This window comes from Cupressus sempervirens, chromosome 1, assembly GCF_028749045.1.
Source record: "Cupressus sempervirens isolate cs-2001-9-10 chromosome 1, ASM2874904v1, whole genome shotgun sequence".
Lineage (NCBI taxonomy): Eukaryota > Viridiplantae > Streptophyta > Pinopsida > Cupressales > Cupressaceae > Cupressus > Cupressus sempervirens.
Genome location: NC_143118.1, coordinates 20644763 through 20667967, shown reverse-complemented (window position 1 = coordinate 20667967; position 23205 = coordinate 20644763). Strand labels below are relative to the sequence as shown.

The following is a 23205-nucleotide window of genomic DNA, read 5'->3' as shown; positions in this document are numbered from 1 at the left end:
AAGGATGGGGATGTTGAGTCCAAACAGTTCACATGGGCTCAAGCCATGCAAGTAAAAGCTACGAGACTCTAGAAAATCATTTTACACCATCCTTAAAAAAGAGAGAATAAACCACGTGGGTATATTTTGTTTGATCTCAATAAAGATGTCATACAAACTGCACCTTGAGGCATTTAACAAGACTGAAAATCAAGGGAAACATCAAAATCTATAGTCTGGCTCCACATCCATTGCCCATGCAAATTTGGCCATAAGAGATTTGTTGAATATCTGGCAGCATGGAAAATAAAGAGTAATTAATAATATGCACCTGGGTGCAACCCAACCGAGCATTATGCAATTGTTTTAAAGCCAAAGCTTCAGGAGTCAATTTTCTCTTTGGCTTCCCTTCTGCATCATTTAGTGGTGGTTTCCCTTTTCTTGCCCTACTCAAATCTGTTTCAAGCTCCTTTAAAAGATCCTGTTTTCAACAAACTGGAATGTTAAAGATCTGAAAAAAGCATGAGTTAAAAACTGTCACTGAGATCAGAGAGCCACTATCTCAAGTCTTTCTATGACTGTAGACCTGACTGATCTAAATAAATCCATACATTTTAAAACATGATCAAAAAGTACAAACTCAATGCAGTATCAAGAAAAACAACTCTTCTATGTATTAATAGGCATATGATATTATTGAGACACTAGGTTCTAAGAATAAGAATAAGTGACAGCACTTACCCTGGTTTCAAGGTCCACATTTTGTGCTATGGACCTCACTTTATGTCATTGTCCAATGGATTCTCCATGCGTGTGGTATGACATGGTAAGTTACTAGAAAAAATTGTGATAGGCACAGGTCCGGTGGTATGGAAGACTCAGATCCGCCTCTAGATGGTAGGGAAAAAGGCTATGCTTCAATCTTTAAACCTCTTGAGCTATCGGCATATCAACAAAGATAATACAACCCCCTTGAAATGGTAAATGCACAGGAAACAACAATTATACCATAAGCATAGTGCTGACCACACATAGCATAGAGAATTAACATATCTTTACTTCTTTGTGGAAACCTATCATAGGAACTGTGACGCATCGCATCCCTTGTTAAAATAATAAAAATGGATGGAGAAAGGAATCTTACTCCACTTAAGTGAGGATTGTATAGTTAGCAAGCCGAATGAAATTGATTATAGTTTGAAAGAACTTTTATAAACTTTGTGAATCTACTAATCTAGAGTGATACGCGTTTCTTCTTGAACTTTACAAACATTTCCATTGAATGGGTTGACGAATGTTGAAGATTAAAGAAACATGAGTATGTTTACTCAGTTATTAATTTCTATGAACACACCTTGGTTAAGATATGTTGGATTATGGTGTATGCTTGATTACGACCAAAGGGTGTTTAGTTTATTTTTGTTTCAAGAAGGGATTGTAGTTGTCTATTATTAGTTACCTCGTGTCTAGTTGAAAATAGGGGGTACCTTGTTAGGAATTGAAGTGGCTAGATTGTCTAAAATTTGCAAATTTGTTTGAATGTGTGAGCATTCTATAATTCTTCGAGATATTTCTAGTGAAAAATCATATAACATCCACATTTAGACTTTGCACCATGAATTGATACTGTCATCGAACCAAAATATTTTATTAATACAGTGATAAGATTACCTTAAGGTTTGTATCCATATTTTCTTATACTAATTTGACATTCAACGAATGTAAAATAACATGTCTTGATAACTAAAATATAAACATAAATTAACACAAGAACACTATCACAATTTTTAAATTTCATTTATATTTATTGAGAAATATACAAATATTCAGGACATTGTAATATTTTATTAATAATTTAGATTATATATATTTAATTATTATTTCTTATTTCAATATTTCAATAAATTATTTTACTATCACTATGTATTTAATGCTATTATATTATCTTTATTATTAAAATTCTATCTTAAAATGGGGACATGACAAATGTTCTCATCCTTTTATTGCTTTTAAATTTTCTTTTCTTTTTTCTTTTCTTCTGTTTTCGTCAACCTTTGATCTTTATCATTTTCTCGTTTCTTGCACTTCTTTCCCCTCCCTTCTCCCTTTCTTATCTTGTTATATTTGTAATCTGACCATCTTTCATGCTCTTTGTGCTTTGTGCTCCTTCATCTTGATCATGGATTACAAAGTGTGATCCAAAACATTGACGCAAAAACTTACAAACACAATCTAATTGAGAAACACAAACAACTAAACTATAATTGATCTACTTTTGTAATATTCAATCATGTCTACAATATCATTTGGGAAGTTGAAAGTGATGGGCTCAATTTAAGAAGGGTCATATGTTTATGTTATTGTTTGCTTCAAGTTGCATAGAGGAGACATGCAGTTCATTCTACAAGTTAGGACTTGATGATTATGACCCAACAAAGAGAGAATCTAACATATTTAATTCTCAATTAGACCTAACAACATGAGAACTTGATGTATTTGATTTTAGTTCTAAAATTGCTTGATTCTTTTATGGACTAGTGCCTTAAGATTGTTCATCATCTTCTTTTCCTTTAATTAATTCTTCATTGGAGGCTCAATAGAAACAAACTTTACTAACTAAAAATCTTTAATTTTAATTTAAATAAAAATAACAAACATGCAAAATTTTGCTCTACATTTTACCAATATATCCCTCATACCTCCCATAAATACTATATACCTGTATTTTTTCTCAGCTAATAAAGACGTTAGATCCAAACTCCACAATGGAGTCTCGTTGCCTCTATACGAAGTCTCATTGACCGCGGGTCTCGTGGACATCATTAAAAAATAAAATTCATTTCATATATATCTTTGGGGCCACCGGGGGTGACGTCAAAATTCTGGTACAGCTAAACTTGGTTTTCCTTATCCGGATCCAAAGATTGTATACATTGTAGCAGAGAGAATCCAATTATAACATATACGACTCTTCTGAATATTCTCGGAGTGTCAAACTCTTTCGGAAAGGTCAGTTGAAGATCATATGGTTCAGTTTCAATTATACATACAGCTCTATTCTAAATTTACCACTAAATTCACAAAATGATCGCTGTTTTTAAATGATTTTCTGTACATCATTCATGTTATGCCAAGCCAATGTGTAGTGAATGGTGGTTTTTAATTTTGTTAACCTATCCTTTTCAGGTTATGCGGTGCAAGATTGAAGTTGTATTGTAGTAGTTGAATCGATTTTTATGTAATTTTAAAAATATTTTGACGTTCAAATGATTCTTATCTACGCGCTCATGTGATATTATGGATCTAAGAGACACGGTCAGGGGAAATATACAGTGTGAATGAGATCTGATACAACCTCGTATTTTTGTTACAGAGAAATTCTAAAGTGGCCAAACGCTTTATTTGTGTAGAATGGTATGCGCACTATATCGAACTGATAACATAGTTTTCAAATTTGTTAGGGACGTCTTTAATTAGCAAATTTAGCTTTAAAAATATTTCTAACAGTCCTTTGACAGAAGCCCCGTTTCGAAGTTTTCATTATCATTTTTTCTAAATTAGCTACCCAAAAATAGTTTTAAAAAAAAGTTACCCTACTCTTCATCAATGTCAAATTAAATTTTTTCCGAAGTCTGTAAATGTAGTAGGAATAATATGGTTGTCCAATTCCGATAAGTTCTGAAAAGCACCGAATGTTACAGGGATTGTTTTTTTCATGCATCGGAGATTATAAATGGAAATTTGATATCTTAAGTTTTTGGTATCTAGTAAGTTACTTTTTACTATTTTTTCTTTTAGTTCTTCAGCAGGTCTAGGGCTAGTTGGCAAGGCAGAGGAATTGACTTTATTAATAGTACACGCTTGTACTTCTTCAGGATAATTTGATTTGGAGGTTGTTGCAGTAAGTGATAATTTTGGGATGATTTATAGATTAGCATTTTATGTGCGGTTTCATAGCAAAAAGTTTGACCTATTAATGCAAAAGCTTTGAACTACCTTGCTGTATTTGCATTGCTTATTTGTGCCCGATGTTAACAAATGATTTTTATTTAAACATCCCTTCAATCAATTTTGTACTGATATCATCCCTTCAATTAAATTGTACTGATATCTTCCAATGACCTGTCAATAATAATTCCAATTATTTCATTATTTCTTTTCATACTTGTGTTACTTAACCACAAGTACTTGGCATTTCTCGAGTACAGGTACTAAACACTTTTAGTTTTTGTTTTATCATTATGTCAGGTTTTGATACGAGCGAGTGAGAAAGAAATTCTTCAGCCTTTTTTTGTTGCTCAGTAATAGGCTAATTATGACAAACACAATTCCTACTATCGAGCCAGAGCTTGTTCTAGCCCATAAGCTACCAGAGGTTGTTTCTTCTATACAGTATTGGTTTTTCAACATGTACATTTAGTGCCAGTAATAAATATGAACTCTACTTCTTGGTATGGATGCTCATTAAAGGCTGGCAAAAGCGCATTTTGTCAAGTTCAACTAAACCTTAATTTTTTTTTAATTCTTAGTTCATCTTCACAATAAAGGATAATAATCCTTCTTAGAAAAAACAACAGAAATGATTGAGTCTTAACATTAGTTATTGATAAATAATTATAAATGGATGTGGTTCGATTTCTTTATTTTCGGGTAAACCTGCCATGTTTATCTTTGTTAAAATTTGGCATTTGGCAATTTTGTCTACTAAAGCAAAAGGAAAAAATGTAATTTTTTTCCTTTACACCATTAACTTTGAACTAAAGCTTTCTTTCTTATCTATTTTTTGCATGCATTCTGCATTCTTATTCATTAATATTTTTTTAATAGTTTCATTCTATATCTGCATCTTAATTATTTTAGTATTGTCTTATGAAACATATGATAAACAAGTTAAAATAAAGTCAAAATAAGTCAAAGAATGCAGTTGTAAAGGCCACAGGGCAAACTATTGAGAGAAAATATTATTTTTTCCAGATAATTTAGATTTGGGCTCTCTTGGGGCTTATTTCCTTTTACATAAAAAACTTTTACAAATTCTACGTTTGGACTGCTACACATTTAACTGCTATAACATTTAATACCATCCAAGATATGTCAAAATATCTTCAAAGCTAAGACAAATAACCATCACAAGACTAACCAGATCCTCTCATGCTGTTTTGCTCTAGCACATTATTCGATGTACTCCGACATGGTAAGCTTTGCCTTTGTATATAATCATCAATTCAGAGAGTGAGATGATGACAATGGGGGTGGTAAAGGCCAGTTATAACCTTGTAGAAGAAAATCTTCTATTTACTATTTAACTTTTTAAAGAGAATCAAACCAACTTTGGCTATGAAAGGGAGGTACTCTGTCCCTTCATTAGCTGACTTACCTGCAAGTTTATTGCTTTTTCTGAAACAATCTTAAAATGATAAGAACTGAAAATCAAATTTTAATTTCTGCACTTCTTCTAAGGTGCCACTTAACTTCCAATTGTTAACTTGTCCTTTAATATATCCATTTATAACCACTTTCAAACTGCCTTCTACTTCTAAGACGTTGTATTTAAGCCCTTTGATCATCTGTATTCCTTCTAGTATAGCTATAATATTTGCTTTATTATTCATCTTGTTCTCTATGAAGAAGTGTCCACCCTTTACAAACTTCATATTTTCATCTCTCAGAACCATTCCTGCATCTGCCAACCCTGGATTTCCCTTTGCTGCTCGATTTCTTCTTTCAGTGTATTCTTCCTTGTTGACCTTTTGATGAGAAAAAAAACTATTCTTTGGTAAACATTTTCAACATTTCGGGTTTTTCTTTAAGTTTGATAGAAATCCTTGCATGGCTTTTGAAGGGCCGCCTTTTTTTCCAGCACTTCTTCAGGGATTGATTTCTAGGAAATTTGTTTGATCTCAAATGCTTCTAGTACTACGCTCTATATTTTTTGTTGTTGCTGTTTCTTCCTCTTCTTGCTTAACTTAAAATTGAGACAATTAAACATGAGGCAGATTCGTCTTCTTGTCCAGCATTTACTAGCTCTATATAACATATACTCAGCCAGATTCTCTAGTTTGAATGGCTGATAAGGTTTACTATTATTGTCAATGCCCTTTGTCTTGCTTTCTTTGCAAGGATCTGTCTATTTATAAGGCCCTTTGCAGTTGTCCTCTTTTTATTTTCTCTTTTTATATTTCCCTTCTCAGCTAGCTCTTTCTTGAAGATTACTCTTCTCTTGAGTGTAACACTTAGGAAGCCATACACAGAGCCATGCCTATATTTAATGATAAGATCTCATGATCCCTTTTGTTCCCATTCATTTTCAAGTAGCTTCCACAGATGGTTGTATGGACATGATTTTCTAGTGCCACTCCTACAGATCTGAGAATATGTGAGATTGATAAAACTGGGAGTGGCATAAGATACCATTATATGATGTATGTAGTTAATCTCCGGTTTATGAAATGATATCCTAAATTTGAATTTCCAGAGTGAGCACTTACATTCTAACCCTCACTGGAATAGCAAAGGGTTCCTTCTTTGGTCAAAACCTTCTGTCTGGGTGTAACACTCTTGGAAGACATACACAGAGCCCTGCCTATATTAATAATAAGATCTCATGATCCCTTTTGTTCCCATTTATTTTCAAGCAGTTTCCACAGATGGTTGTATGGACAGGATTTTTTAGCGCCACTCCTACAGATCTGAGAATATGTGAGATTGGTAAAACTGGCAGTGGCATAAGATACTATTATATGATGTATGTAGTTATCTCTGGTTAATCAAATGGTATCCTAAATTTGAATTTGCAGAGTGAGTGCTTACATTCTAACCTCGCTGGAATAGCAAAGGTTTCCTCCTTTGGGTTAAACCATCTGTTCCCTATCTTCATGAATGGTCCAACCTGGTTTATTATCCTTGGATTAAAATATGGATGTGAAGCAGAACTTTCAAAATTATCATAGGGTTTTTCCCTTCTAATAAATTCCAGGATCCTTTGGAGAAGCTTCAAACTTCTCTTTGCCCTTGTACTTAATAAGATTCTCCTTGTCATTGATTCTAAACAGGGGCACACACAAGTTAATACTTTGATTCGAAACTTGTAATAGCGGGAGCAGAATTAGTACCAATCAGTGAAAAATGAGATTAAACAAAAAAGACAAAAATCTGCAATTTCATTCAGATAGTTGAAGCAGAACAAATGTCAATCCCATACAAATAAGGCTAAATGGAGAGGAAGAAAACTGAGTATATTGCTAATGCAATCTCAGAGTTTGCTGTGAACCCTAAAGCAATATAATATTTCTTCTTTTTCCTCATCCCAGTCTGAAAATGAAGAAAAATTAAAATAATTGGTTGCAGACAATGAAAGCAGAACCAACTGCAGCTCAATAGATGACAAGCCTAAACCAAAAACAAAGAGATCTGACATATGCAGTATTGCAGATAAAATTTCCAAAAAATATGGAGGTTGATAGCCATGCTTCTGTTTACTACGTGATGACACCAGTTCCTGCTAGACGATGGAACTCGTATTCTGCAATATATCTCTTTTCATGAGTACCAACTTGCTTTTCCACATTTCTCTCCTCCCATTACACTTCACTAGGAATTTACCTACATTCTGATTTGTTTATTTTTTCGATTCTTCTACACCATTATTCCTTCTGTGTTCTTCCCTGTTTAATTATTAATTTAGGTATTTTTTCTTAAAATTTCAAATTTATCTAGTCTCATTTTCTAATCTTTAAGTTCAAGCGTCATTGGCTTTGACCGGAACTGGATGCAAGTCTGTAGAAATGTTCTTGCATTTTAAAAAACGAAAGAAAAATTTCACTCATCATTGTTTTCGGCATCATCTGATGAATTTCTTATTCTGTGACACAACCTAAATTCTCTTTCCAAAGGATTTGGAGAATCTCAACAAATGGCAAGTCTTACGGTAGCAGGGTGACATGTTTAATTTGGTCACCGTTAAAAAACATAATTCTTCATTGATTGTACACAATCACCTTTAATTCTGATATATTTGATAATCATACCTATAACCTGTAAGAAAACTTTGAACGCCTCACTTTCTCCATGTTCTTTGATTATATTTTATTATCCTTTTGTCTATAATATGGAAGGGTTTTAACAATTTCTGGGAGATACCATTAATATTCTATTTATACAAGATTGAAGTATTAGGACATTACAAGTAACCATTTTCTTGTAACTTAAAAATCATTACTCATGAAGAAGCCATTAATACAAAGAACATTTGGATTTTTAGGCCACATTATAGAATTGAACAATGAAAATGACTCATAGATCTCTGAAGAGCATTCTGATAATTCACAATTTATTTCTACCTGAGTAGAGGCATCCTTAAACAAGATCAGAAGTGTTCTTATTTGTCATCCACTTTTAAAAGGTCTTCTCATCATTTCATTAGATCCCCAATTAATACTACTACTGCATTGATAGATTAAACACAACTACTGTACTTTCTTCATTCGTTTTTCAAACCATTATGCTCTTACACAACCCGATCATACATGTATAATTTTGTTTATTTATTTTTGTTAATTGCACAACTAAAGAAAAAATAAACAATCACCTTTAGCATGCAAAATTTGGAATAAAGGTTAAGAGTACACCTATATCATCCTTGAATCCATTTCTCACCATTTTTAAACATCCATCCTCTTTTCATTGCAATCCTTTGTGCATCTTCCATGCAATTTGTACTAAAATAATAATGTAACGATTCTAATTGTCATCTTTAGTGAGTTTAGTCTTATTAGTTAGTTTCTTTTTTCGTATTTAGTTAATGACTGTTTTGTTAAGAAACACCATCTTGCACTTTTCTATATAAGGAGACTTCGTCTCCATTGTTTAATTTTATCAGTAGCAAGTAAATTTACATTGCAGAAATAAACCCTATCTTAGCTTGTACTGTCCATCAACCATAGTTTTTTGAGCAAAATTCAACCCACCCCAAGAGACCAGTCACAGTCTTTACAAACAGATTTACAGTCTCTAGATTACCAACCGATTTACAGCAGCATAACTGTGCATCTGCCATGCCATCCCCTGTACAAAATGGGCATTCACCATGCCCACTACAAAAACCCACATACATTCTATCATGTCCCCATTTTAATATATAATTAATAATAATTAGATAATACAATTTTTTTTTATAGGTAATAGCATTATATTGATATATCAAAATCAGAAAATTTACATCCTGCTACCAAACTGTAGCAATGTTTAATTTGACAAACCAATCATGATTACAGAGGACCATTTACAAACATACTGAGAAGCATCCTTACAACTAGCTACCTTAAGACACCATATCCGCTAGTACAAGACTACAGATCAAAACTTTGGTCACCCATACAAAATTGATCAAATCACACACTGCAGCTGCTACAAATCAATCTTGAAACCATTTGGCAGCTTCCTGCCTGGTGAAACTAGGAAATTCTATCACAGAGGACGTGCCCCTGATCTCCTTGCGGCCACGCTTACCAAATTGAGGCTCCTTCCTTTCAACAGCAACAGGTTCTTCAATGCACAGGGCACTTGAACAAACAGCTCCACCAGATGATACTTGTTCCAACAATCCATCCTATGAAGGGACATCAAGAATCTGAGCAGCCACCAATTCATCCATACTCTCACCAAAATACGCATGAACTCTTTTCCGGCCACAATCCTTTTTGGAGCTCCTTTGCACTGGCAATTGACGCCGAATCTTAGGCCTTCCGTCGTCCAGTGGGACATTGGATCTTTGGGGAGTCACCTTCTGTTGTCGTTGAACCACCCGATTCCCCAATAACACACGCTCCAAGTCCAATGACCGAAGATATTGCAGGAGCCTAATCCTACCCCATCTTGCCACTAGAAGATGCACAAGAGACATTTGAAGCCCAGACCACCAGAGGTTGAAGCTCCCCCATTCCACCTCCAGTGAATCGTTGAGGGCGATTTTCTGTATGGAGCCCAACACCAAGTTCAGCCCGTTAGACTATGTCTTCAATTCCGCCTCCTCATTGTTGGATGATACACTCCCGTGCCACGTACAAAGCTTTCACCTTAGACTCAACCACCATGAGGGCTGATGCTAGGAATAGGGAGGAGATGTCCAGATTGGTTTTGGGTCTCCCTTCCGTCACCGCATAGTCTTCTCCAAAAAGAAAAACCAAAGCTTCCCAGAAGCTTTCATCACTGAACTGAAATACATGACTTAACCTAATGGCCAAGATTGGCCCAGTAAAGGACGGAGTTTGGCCACATGTAAATAAAGCAAAGTTGGCCTCCATCATTCCCTGCACTTCTACCCTCTGCAACTTGCAACTTTTTGTTTTGGCTTCTTTTTTGCAACCCAGATTTAAAAGTAGAATACCCCCGAGAAAGTTTGATGCAATTATTGCTCTCTAGCCACATGTAAATAAATCAAAGTTGGCCTCCATCATTCCCTGCACTTCTACTCTCTGCAACTTACAACTTTTTGTTTTGGCTTCCTCTCTGCAACACAGATTTAAAAGTAGAATACCCTCGAGAAAGTTCGATGCAATTATTGCTCTCTATTTTCGAAATGCATGATCTACAGCTCACACGTGCCCTTCGCACACCGTCTGGGGTACTTGTTGTCATATCTATCTTCAATCGGGGTGATGAACGAGTAATGATGGCATGAATTCCACCCTTAGTAATTGCTCCCATAGTACTGTAGAGGATAGGTTGCAATATGATCTTGAAAAGGATCAATCTATCCTTGCTTGCTTTATCAACCTGACTATATCATCATTAGGAGACTCAATATGTGAGGAAGAAATTAACATCTCACAAAGGTGGCAGGATCATCTATGGTTTAGCCCCGAATGAACTTGTCCTTTCAATTCCAAAGGACTGATTTCAATCCAACATTTAGTAGCTTGTCAGCAATCAAGTTTGCCTCTCTGTGAACATGGCTCACTTTGAATTCATCCACATCTTCAAGGATAGTGCGAACTTGTTTGACATATTTGTTGAGATACCATGCATCAAGGGATCCTTTGGCGATCCCATTGATCACAATCATCGAATCACCCTCTATATGAAGCTTTTTGGCACCAAGCTTCACACCCATTAGAGCTGCCTCTACTGCAGTTAGGCATTCTGCCTGGTTATTGGTACCACCTGGGACTCTTTTTGCACAAATAGCCAAAATATTACCCTTAGCATATCTAGCCACTGCTCCAATTTTAGGTCCCGAGTTTCCTTTGGATGCCCCATCAAAGTTGACTTTGATTCATCCTTGATCCGGGGGAGACCAAGGCCGGTTAGGCAACACAGGAGGAGAAACAACTCTCGACAACCCATTAACAGGTCGATTAGATAATACAATATGATTAAATAAATAATGATAATAAAATCATATCTTAAAATTAATATTAAAATATAAAAATAATAAATGATAATAAAATATAATTATTATAATATAAATAATAACATATATAATCTATTTAAAATAATTAAAGAAGAATAAGATTACGATTAATGAATAAGTAAATAAAATTAGTCAAATCTAATTGAAAGTCAAGAGATATGTAATAAAGAGGTGTGACTCCTTCAAATTAAGATATAAAAGAGAGTTCGCTTGAAAGAGAAAGGAAGAAGAGGAGAAGATAGGAGTTAAACGAGGATTAATGGAAGAGGAAAAGAACAAGAGAGTAAGGAAGGGACTTTTTCACAAAGTTGAAATGATGAAATGATTTGACTCTTCGAATGGGCTGTAATTATGAATGGTTGTGACTCTTCAAAAATATTATAATCAAGAAGTGATGTAACTCTTTGAAAGGGTTATAATTATGAATGGTTGCAACTCTTTGAAAATGTTGTAATTATGAAGTGTTGTGACTTTTTGATAGGATTGTGATTATGAAGGGTTGTGACATTTTGGAAAAAACACATGAAAAATAAAACAAGATTTAAAACTTAGCATTGAATAAGAAACAAACAAGGAGAGTCGTATCAAATGAAGGTAATATAATAAGATAGAAAAATGGATATAATTGCATACCTCTTGACATATATTTAATATGAGAAGAAAGACAACTCTAAAAGGTGGGAAAGACATCATAAAGGTGTGTTATATATTCAAAGTTTTCTTTACATTATTATATATTCTGTAAATAAATGCATGATTAACTATATACATATATTTACTTATATATGTTATGTGTGTGTGTGTGTTGATATATATATATATATATATATATATATATATGACCATATACATGGAAATCTACATTAATTCAAACTAATGATATTTAATGGTTATTTAAATTTGATATTATGATTAATTGAATATATAGAAATAATATATCAAACTCCTATAGTGCAAGTGTAGGGTTGTGCTCAACTCTATGTAAATGGCTAAGTGCCAATGGAGGGATTGACATCATCTCTATGTAAATGACTAAGCTGGGATTAATGGAATCTCATAGTGCTAGTGCAGAGGTTAGTACAACCCTCATATAAATGGCTAATAGCGCTAGTGCAAGAGTTCAACACAAGCCTTGTATAGATGGCTAGATGAAAACAATGCCTCATAGTGCTAGTGCTAGAGGTTAGTACAACCCTCGTATAAATGGTTGATAGTGCCAATGCGAGAGGTCAATACAACCCCTGTATAAATGGCTAGATGAGAACAATATAATGGTCGAAATATTCTGATGAGTCAACCTATGTATATGTGATAAGGCCTTGGATAGAGAATGTCTCTTCCAAGAAGAATCTTAAGGGTGCACTCTAGAGAAAATGGTAGAATAACCTAGGATGGTTCTAGAATTGATATTATATTGTTCAGAGCCTTGGAGATCTTAGGAGGGTTAGGAATCTCGATTTGCATAAAGGGTAGAAGAGCATAGATAGACTTGTTTTGTTTAAATTTTAACATTTATTTTGCAGGTATTACTTATCCCAACCTAACCTTAATAGCAAGGACATTATTTAAACTTAATATATTATATTATAGATTGATTAGCATTATATGTTGTAATGTCGCTTCTCCTGGCTTGAGTATTTGATGCTTAAAGCATTTAACAATTGTTAGTATATGGAAAAGATAGCATAAACATATATGAGTATTAAACAATTATTAGCAATTAACAAGATAAATAATTATTAAATTATCTAAGTACTAGCTCCCATACTAAAGCCACCTAATTCTTAGGAGGCTCTACTCAGATTTGCCTAACCCTCTGATGAGAATAACTCTCAATTAGGAAATCATTATGTTAAGACCACCTTCTGGGGCCTCTGGGGTCTCCATTAATGAGCAAACTTATTAACAACACATATTTGGTAGAGATCCCACCTCTAACTTAGCCTCTTATCTCTAACATATGCATATGATTAACCACTACAATATATATATGTCTCTAAGATATTCTATACAAATCTCTCTCTGGGTTCCAATTTGGAATCCCGACATTCAATCAAGAATGACCTCTAATCTCCGAGTTCTCTTAAGAGAAACTCAACATTCTAATGAATGTCCTCTACCAAGTTCTTACTTGGTCTTTATGAGAACTATAAAGTTCTCTTCTTTGATGGTTCTGCAACCCAACTCTCTTAGGTATAATTGTTTTCCTATCCTCCCATGTTTTATTTGTCATCTATGTCATGAAAATTCACAACACATTGTTTGATAATTACAACCTTTTTGAAGAGTCACAACCATTCATAATTACAACCCTTTCAAAGAGTGACATCCTTTCATCATTTCAACCTTTTGAAAAAGTACCTTTCTTATTTTATTCTCATTCTTTTCCTCTTCCATAAATCCTTCTTTTACTTCTATCTCCTCTTCCTCATTCAAATGAACTCTCCTCTCTTTTATATCTTTATTTGAAGGAATCACATCTCTTTATTATATATCTTGACTTTTCATTAGATTTAGTTAATTTATACTATTCTATATTTTATTATTTGTTTACTTTTTTATTTTAGGTTTATTATCATTTGTTAATATATCCTTTTTAGAAAAGTAACATAGTTTCTGACTTTCTACAATACTCTCTTATAGCTAATTTTATTTACTTTTTCATTCATTGTAATCTTATTCTTATTTAATTATTTTAAAATTATTTTAAATAGATTATATATGTTATTATTTATATTATAATAATAATATTGTAGTATTATTTCTTATTTTTTATATTTTCATATATGATTTTATTATCTTTATTTATTTAATGATATTTTACTATCTAATTATTGTTAATAATGTATTGAAATGGGTACATTACGCATCCACCAATAGAAACCAGTATACATAACAAAAAGAGGACAAAACCCCATGACAAAACAAAAAAAACCCTTTCCAAAGAGAATCACGCAACATTCAGAAACTGCAAACTACTTCTCGGTACAATTAGGGTTCATGTCCACCAATGTGCTCATAGAGCCATGCTTTTATCTTGGTTTTTGTGAGGTCTTCACCACTTTGCTCATAGAGCAATGCATTTATCTTGGCTTCTATGATGTCCTCACCACCTTCACCCACCATTTCTGGGGTCACTCCTATAGCCTTGTCTCATCTTCCTCAGTCCAACCTAAAGTTCGTTTCTTCCTTTCAATGTCTTCATCCAGGAAATGTGTCATCACGACCATCTTAAGTGCCAATCAACCCTTTGCCTTCACCACCTTCACCCACTTCTTTGCATTTCTGGAGCAACTCATGTATCCTTGTCTTATCTTCCTTAGTCCAACTTGAATCTTGTTTCTTCCTTTCAATGTCTTCATCTAGGAAATGTGTTATCACTGCCATCTTAAGTGCTAGTCAACCTCTCCAAGCTTCTCTAAACCATCAATTTCTGTAACTTTTATCAAACCTCCACACAAAGGGATTATACTTTGTCCCTTCAATCTTCTCCAAACCACTTTGTTTGTCACCTAGATTGATTCCTAGTCCCGGGACTGATTTTTCTAGGATTTTATCTAAATCTTCCAATGCCTCTCTGGGAACAATGGTTACCATTATGAACCTAATGGGTTTTCTTCTCCCTATTGTAATGCCCATGCCATTATCATTGAGTAGATATCCGTGTTGGTTTTGTGTCAATTTTCCATCTAGTGAAACATTTCTCCTAATAGTATCAAAACACTTCTTGAGATTCTGTTGTCCACAAAGTTGAACATCTTATCAATCCCCTTTATTTAGCTATGCACACGGTAAGGGTTATGTTGTTTAGGACATGTGAGGGTAAATGAAGTTTCTATGTTCACAAACACTACAAAATGCACCTTCCAAATTGCAAAAAACTAAAAAAGAAGAGCCCCATTACAATGTTTTAACAACAAAAGTTCTGGTCTCTCTCCATATTAATTACCCTTAGCACCAGTGGTTACCTGGCTTTCACAACTTAAACCGAACATAAACACAATGTTTGTCATCGCTGCCAAAGACATTCTACAATTAATCATTCCTTGTTGCTTACAGCCTAAGGGAAGAAATTAATGATTACAATTGATTGCCTTCATCCATCCCTAAGTGTCGAAATTCTCAAGGACGTTTTTGTGCATGTTGAAAGTTAATGCCCAGTTTGATAATTTATCAATGTTCTTATTGCCTTGTCTACGAACATGTGTAATTTTGAAGTGATCCACTGAAGCCAATTCCTTAGTTATTTGATCGATGTAATTCTGCAAGTGATAAGCATGCATGTCACCTTTTATTATTGCATTTACAATGATTTGTGAATCTCCCTCTACATGAAGCTTATTGACACCTAACCTTTTGGCTGCCTATATTACTAGCAATGCCACCTTCGCTTCAACATCATTATTTGTTCCATTGAGAAATCATTTTCCCCCAGATCCAATAAGGTTTCTTCTTTAGTCTTGAATGGTGAAACTTGTGCTTGAAGGTCCAGGGTTGCCTTTCAAAACACCATCAAAACTGCACTTCCACCACCCCTCAATAGGTTTTCCTAGACAACATCACCAGTCACCTCAATTGATTGATTAGCCCATCCAAGCCCATTCAAGGGTATCAAACTATCAAGTTTTATAACACGGTATTAGAGTGGGTTTGTGTTTGACTTGCTCACAAGGGGCCCACGATTTTGCAAATATTATTTTTTTCAACTTTGTAATTTGTGAGAGTTTTTCAGTTTACGGATCCTAACCTAGGTTTTGTGGAGTTGGAAATCATGGATTCTATTTTTTCGAGGGTAAAGAATCACATTTTTTGCTCGATATTTGTTTGCAAGTCATGTTTTGGACCATGGGATGACACACTTATCTTTTGCAACCTATGCCTAGTAGAATCTTTGTTTAACATGATTCTTTTACTTGCATTTTGGGATTTTCTTGCCATGTGTTAAGCTTTCATCCTTGAAAACCTCTACAGCTGATTTTTTTGTATTTCTTGTATGCAAAAAAGTGAATCTCTTTATTTGATTACTAGGGCAATTTGCAGAAAAGTGCATCCGTGCCTATGTCTTTTGCATCATGCAAGTACATCCTACCCATTTTGACTAGGTTTCAAATAGGATTTTTTTCCTGAGTTTTTCCCATTGTAATATCCCTTGTAATTCTGATTTCTTAACCTGAGAATTTCGTCAAACACCTTGCATACAAGGAATATATCACTGATCTAAATTCTGTTTTTTTTGTCTAAATGCCAAACTTGAATTGATACGCTTCCAAAACTCCAAACAACCAACAATAAAGATGCAAGTATTTTTTTTTTTTTTGAAATTTATAAGCATTGACTACAAATGAGAAAATATGCATCTACAACAATAGGACATTAGGGCAATGCCTTTGATGATTTTCAATGATATCCTGATCCCTTATAGCAAATTCTAATGTAAAACTCTGATATAAATCAGATTACAATACCTCACAATTAATCTCTAAATTCTTACACATGCCCTAAGATATTGAAATCTATCCTCCATGCAATGCAAAATGAAATGGATAGGAACCTGGAAACTGCTCAAGATATCTAGATTTTACTGTAGCGAGTCACTGTAGCAGCGGCGACATTGTAGCAAATCACAGTAGCGACGACACTGTAGCAGCGTTATTGTAGCAATATCTGACTTATTCTTTCAATCTTACTCCACAAATCTGGCCCTCGGCCACAAATTTGGCACAATGAAAAGATCAATTTGTCTTCTCCAATAGTTGCAACCCTTCGGAGGATCTTGATTCTTTCACCACCTTAGTTATGCAAATCAATGGGAGTGTTCCTTCCCAATGACCAATGTAGCAACTGCAGAACCCCTTGCTCCACCATTTATTAGGTAAAGTAGACAGCAACACATTTGATGTCCAACAATGAGGCTTCCCTCCCTATTTATTCTTTTCCTCCAAGAGGTGGACCTCCTTCTAGAAGAAATAAAATAATATTTAATTCCTCCTTTTAGAAGACTGTTTTAATTTATTTATTTAGCTTTAGTCACTTTTAATTAAATTAATTAAATATGAAGTCACCTTTTAATTGTAATTTATTTAATGACTTTTGTAACAAACGAATTTTCATAACAAAATAAAGGTGATCTAGAAAGAATTTTTCTCAATTAACTATTGAAACAAAATATCTTGAATTCCTTTTCATGAGACATTAACTGATTTTAACTATTAACGATTAATTGAGATAACAAAACCAAACTAAAATAATTGTAATAATGTTCAACTAAATTAACTGTAATAATGATTCACTAAAATAACTGTAATAACGATCAACTGAAATAACTGTAACAATGATCAACTGAAATAACTGAAATAACAATCAACTGAAATAACTGTAAGAATGATCAACTGAAATAATTGAAATAACGATTTACTATTTTTCCTTGCATACAAGTAAAGTAAATTCATAACATGAAATAGAAAGAAGAACATACAAGAAGTAACTTGTGAGTTTTTAATTGGTTGTGCAAGCCTCGGCTTTTGGTAAGAAGCACTGATTTAAACTTAACCTCCCAATCTTGGACCATATTCATCCCCACACAATATCTTGAATAGAAAGGCCCTCCATACCCTGGGATTAGGCTTGGGATACTTTTAGTCCAGCCACCTGAGCATTCTGGTGTTTAGAATGTTCGCACAGTTATGGATGGACATGTTTGAATAGCTGGCACTACTGACATCAAGTGATCATAGATGACAAACATGCTTTTAACGACCTTGGCCAAGGTTTTCGGATGGGTTCAATGACCCGATCACCACTACTTGATTTGACAAGGGAAACAATAAGTATGAACATGCATGAGCTATTAATTGATTTTCCTTTTTAAAATAATTTAGAATTGTTATGTCATGTCTGATTTTTATTTCCATGTTATTACAGATTTCTATCTCACCTCTTTACCTTTTCCTTAGCTATACAGCCGGGTGAGTCCTAGGTGTTTGAATCTTAGAGCAATCAGCTCTTTCTGATGATTCTTAACTTGATATAAGAATATTACATGTTTTCAACATATCACATTTTTGTGACCTGAGAAATATAGTCTTTGCAAAGTAAATACCATTTGATTCTGATATTCAACAGTAAAATAAAGATGTGAAATCATATCATGAACAATTGGTCTCGACTTATCATGAGAAGTTTTGACTTAAGGATGAACTTATCCGATGATATCAAACAAGGATGTTGTACGACATTTCAAGAATCTGTAGCTTACTACTGTAAATACAATGTAGTGGTATTCGATAAAAATAAATATATAAATTGATTGGAAATGGTAAGTCAACCACATAACCTGTAAGTTCAAAAGTATTGGAGCCTTGGCTAGACGAAAATAATTAGTTCCTTCACGGAAATCACTTCAATGCAGATCTCAGTGTGATTACCAATCACATCTTCAGCAAAAAATATTCAATGAAAATGGGCAAATCGCGACAAGGAAATATACAGAGGGATATCGGGTGGAATAATGCAGAGATATATCGTGTGTAATAATACCCCTGGTCTCTCACGGCTTCATAATATAAAGAAATATTCGGAAAACCTTTTGGCTTCCAAGAAGCCATAACTTAAGAAGAAAAGGACTTGGCTTCTTGAACACCAATATGCCAAATGTGCAATTCGGTTTCTAGCTAAAATTTGAATAAATATGGAAAAAGATTTGAAGGTTATAAATCAAAGATAATTATAATATATATATCTACTTGCACGTAGATGTACTTATGAGGTGGCATCATATTATTTATTTTATCCAAGGTCGTATCTACTATTAAGTATATCTAAATGCATGCGTTATTTGGAAGATTATTTTATCTTCTTGTACATGTATTTAAATGTACATATTAGATAAAATCTTGTATAAAAATAATATTATGGTGTCACATTTATTTCTATATCTATGTGCACGTACATAAATATACATTATAGTGATGTGGTGAAAAAGTCAATCAAAAGCCATTTGAGGTACACATTAAATTTAATTAATTAAAAATAACTAATATTTTAAATGTTTATTTAATAGCTCATGCGTGTCCAGTGATTGTATCCTGATGTTCAAGTCACTAGGTCCTTACCAAGACAGTTAAAGATCATACCCGTCAACCTGATAATTGGACTAAACTAGTATCCCATTCCATTGATCCCGTTGAGCAATGCTTCTCCCTTTCATCTTCTCTTGCAATCACTCGTGCAACATTTTCCACGATAATAACAAGTTCCATGATAAATCCATAATAACATTTAATGTAGATAAGGAAATTTAATTATTAACCATAATTCTGAAATCAAGCAATTGCTAATCATCACATGACAAACAATGGATAACGACCATCATCATTAATCAGTTAACATAATGAATACAACGGATATAGTTAACCACTCTATTCACATGATTATGAAAGAAAATCCATTCAATTCAATGGCTATAAATAAAATGAGGTCAAAATTTGGAATGTAACAACTTTATAAGAAATTAATTTAATCAATTTCCCCTTATTTCTCCACTTAGCCTTCAGAAAATGTAAAGGCTAAGAACTCCAGTGAGAGGCTAAAAAAATGGGGACATTACAACAATTCCGTTGGGACCCTTCTTGGCATTTGTTTTCTCTGTTTCTTTTTGACTTGCACAATGGGATAGAGGGTTTTTAACAGTTTCTATTGCGCCAATTGTTGTCGAGCTTTGTTTGTATATGGCCTCATGTTCATGTCGTGAGTGGTTTTTTGGAGCTGTGTCTAGTCCTTCTTTGCTCTTGTGGTGTTGTATAATGTTCTTGCGATGAAGGATTATTTGGATTTATAATTTTCCCCCAAAAAAACTATTGCTGGATTTTGTAATTTTTGTCCTTCAAAAATTAGTGTTGTGGATTTCAAATTTTTTTCCCTTATAATTTTTTTGGGTGGGTTTTTTTGTTTTTTTACAAGGTTGCATGGGGATAGGGTACTTGGGTTCTTTGGGTATAGGTACAACAATTTTTCAAAATAGGGGTTGGGGGTGCTTGGGTACTCCAATTGTTTTACTAGAATTTGATATTTTCTAGAAAATCTGAAAATATGAGTTATGACAAAGAGTTTTCAAAATAAAAAATGGTAAGTTTGCAAATATAATGCATTATTTTTAGTTTCAGATTAGCAACACGTTTCTAATAATATATGCTAAATGTTTAGATGCATAATAGAGAAGGCAAAGTTTAGACATGAACAAGATCAGAAATCATATAACAATGACACATTGCAAATGATAAATTGTTGAATTGTACAGTGAAAAGTTTACTGTTAATCAATATTGTATCAAAGTTTCAAACTAATTACATATTGAACTAAGCTCGATAAACAACAAGCTGACATTACAACAAAAAAGTGAATAAAAAATAAAAAACCTTAATCAAGGTTCTTAGTTATGGTGCTCTCTACTGAGTACTTGATACTTGGGTACGTGTACGAGTACCCAATACACATCCCATGGGTTTGGATACGTTGTATGAGTACCTGTGCAACATAGATTTTTTCCTAAAAATTTTGGGAGGATTTTATAAATTTTGTTCATAAAAAATTATTGTGGTTTTTTTTTTGAATTTTTGCCTCAAATCTCATTATGTAAAAACTCCTTAAAAATGAAGTTTTCCATTATAATTTGTGTCTTGAATTTTTTTCTTGGGTTTTGATTGATTTTTCTCCCCAAAAATCATTTTTGTTTTTTATGATTTTATCCTCAAAAATTGTTTTCTGGTTTTTCCTTTATTTTGTCTCCAAAATCATGGATTCTTGGTTAGAGGGATTTTTCATTTGTTTTCTGAAAAAACTACTTTGTAAACTCAGTTTTAGGGTTCGGTAAGATTTTCCACAAAAATCATGATTTCTTGCAGTTCATTTTCGTTGCACATAGACTTGGTGGGGCGAAATTCTGCAAACGCTTTTTTCAGTAGTTGATATCAAAGGATAGCTTTGTTACCCAACATCAAGTTCGATGTATTCAACACTCTTAGTCATTAACATTCTACAAATTCAAGGATGGTCTCAACAACAATAGTGTGTTCTAACGAGGAGCAATGTTCTTTACATCTATGAACGAAAGACTTGCAGATTGTCTTATGTCGGGTATTAAAATAATAATCCAAAGTTTCTAATGGTCATCTTTACTATATAGTGAGTTTAGTTTTATTAGTTAGTTTCTATTTTTGTTAGTTCCTAAATTGGTGGCCTTTTTAGCTATGCAAGGTTTTGCACTAAAAGCATGGCCTCATTAAAAAGTCAAAGATGTGTAAAAGAAAAGCCTTTTTTTTCGGAAATGAAAAGTTTCCCCACACCCCTTTTATCATGTTGTGTTTTCTCACATCTAACAACTGCAACTTGTCATTGCTGACCATCAAACCCATTAGGATCTTCACTTCCAACCCCCTACTAATTAGTGGGAGCTCATGTCATATAAGGAATTTATTAGAATGAGGGCTCTTGGAAAGGAAAGAGAAATTGAGAACTTTGACAACTAATTTTATTACTATCATGATATCATTAATTGATGATGGATTATTATACAATGAACATCCAAGATTTAAATGTGATTATTAGAAATTTTGAACCTATCCCAAAGTTTTTAATAGAATAGGGAAGAGGAAGATTTAAAATGTTGTAATATGCAATTTTTGAAATATGCTCAATTGTGATGATGATCAAAGGTAATGACCATCAAACCCATTAGGATCTTCGCTCCGAACTCTCTACTAATTAGTGAGATCTCGTCACAAGGATTCTGATTACAATGAGGGCTCTTGGAATGGAGTCCGAAATTGTCGTAAATCCATTATAGTTGCTAGCTAACTATTATATTAGGATTTTGCATGAGGATGCATGATGCAAGAGCATCTAGGGTGTAAGAGCAATCTTGCATCATCCAAAAAAAAGAGAAAATTGGGAAAAAGGCAAAGATGCGTAAAAGAAAAGCCTTTTTTTCGGAAACGAAAAGTTTCCCCACACCCCTTCTATCATATTGGGTTTTCTCACGTCTAATGACTGCAACTTGTCATTGTTGACCATCAAACCCATTAGGATATTCATTCCCAATCCCCCACTAATTAGTGGGAGCTCATGTCATATAAGGAATTTATTAGAATGAGGGCTCCTGGAAAGGAAAGAGAAATTGACAACTAATTTTATTATCATGATATCATTAATTGATGATGGATTATTATACAATGAACATCCAAGATTTAAATGTGATTATTAGAAATTTTGAACCTCTCCCAAAGTTTTAAATAGAATAGGGAAGAGGAAGATTTGAAATGTTGTAATATTCAATTTTTGAAATATGCTCAATCATGATGATGATCAAAGGTAATGAACATCAAACCCATTAGGATCTTCATTCCCAAACCTCCACTAATTAGTGAGATCGCTTGTCACAAGGATTCTGATTACAATGAGGGCTCTTGGAATGGAGTCTGAAATTGCTGTAAATCCATTATAGTTGCCAGCTAACTATTATATTAGAATTTTGCATCAGGATGCATGATGCAAGAGCATCTAGGGTGTAACAACAATCTTGCATCATCCAAAAAAAAGAGAAAAAGGGGAAAAAAAAAAAAAGAAAACAAAAGAGGAAAAAAAAGAAGCAAAGAGGAAAAAGGAGAGGGAATGAAAGATAAATAGAGTAAATCATTTGTGTGTGAAGCTTACTTAGGCTTAGTTGGCATTAGTTAGTTATTATAAAGTTACTTTTTGTAACTTATCATTTAAGTTTGGTTAGTTATCATAAAGTTACTTTGTAACTTGTCATATAATACAAA

The 23205-nt window shown here is 33.6% G+C and overlaps 1 protein-coding gene across 23 annotated transcripts in view; it reads left to right on the top strand.

Annotated features, from left to right (window-relative positions):
• The first annotated feature begins 2712 nt into the window (after window positions 1–2712).
• The window catches only part of ECH2 (enoyl-CoA hydratase 2), a 203669-nt gene continuing 183176 nt past the window's right edge, over window positions 2713–23205 (top strand). For 3 of the 23 annotated variants that reach the window (XM_089816095.1, XM_089816101.1, XM_089816085.1), the window contains exons 1-2: window positions 2713–2988; window positions 4228–4354. In XM_089816095.1, the coding sequence (XP_089672221.1) occupies window positions 4295–4354 (60 nt within the window). In that variant the 5' untranslated portion in view covers window positions 2713–2988; window positions 4228–4294. Of the gene's footprint in view, window positions 3394–3777; window positions 3881–4227; window positions 4355–23205 lie in introns of all 23 variants that reach the window. The other 20 variants (XM_089816098.1, XM_089816094.1, XM_089816083.1 and 17 more) reach the window with 20 other exon arrangements.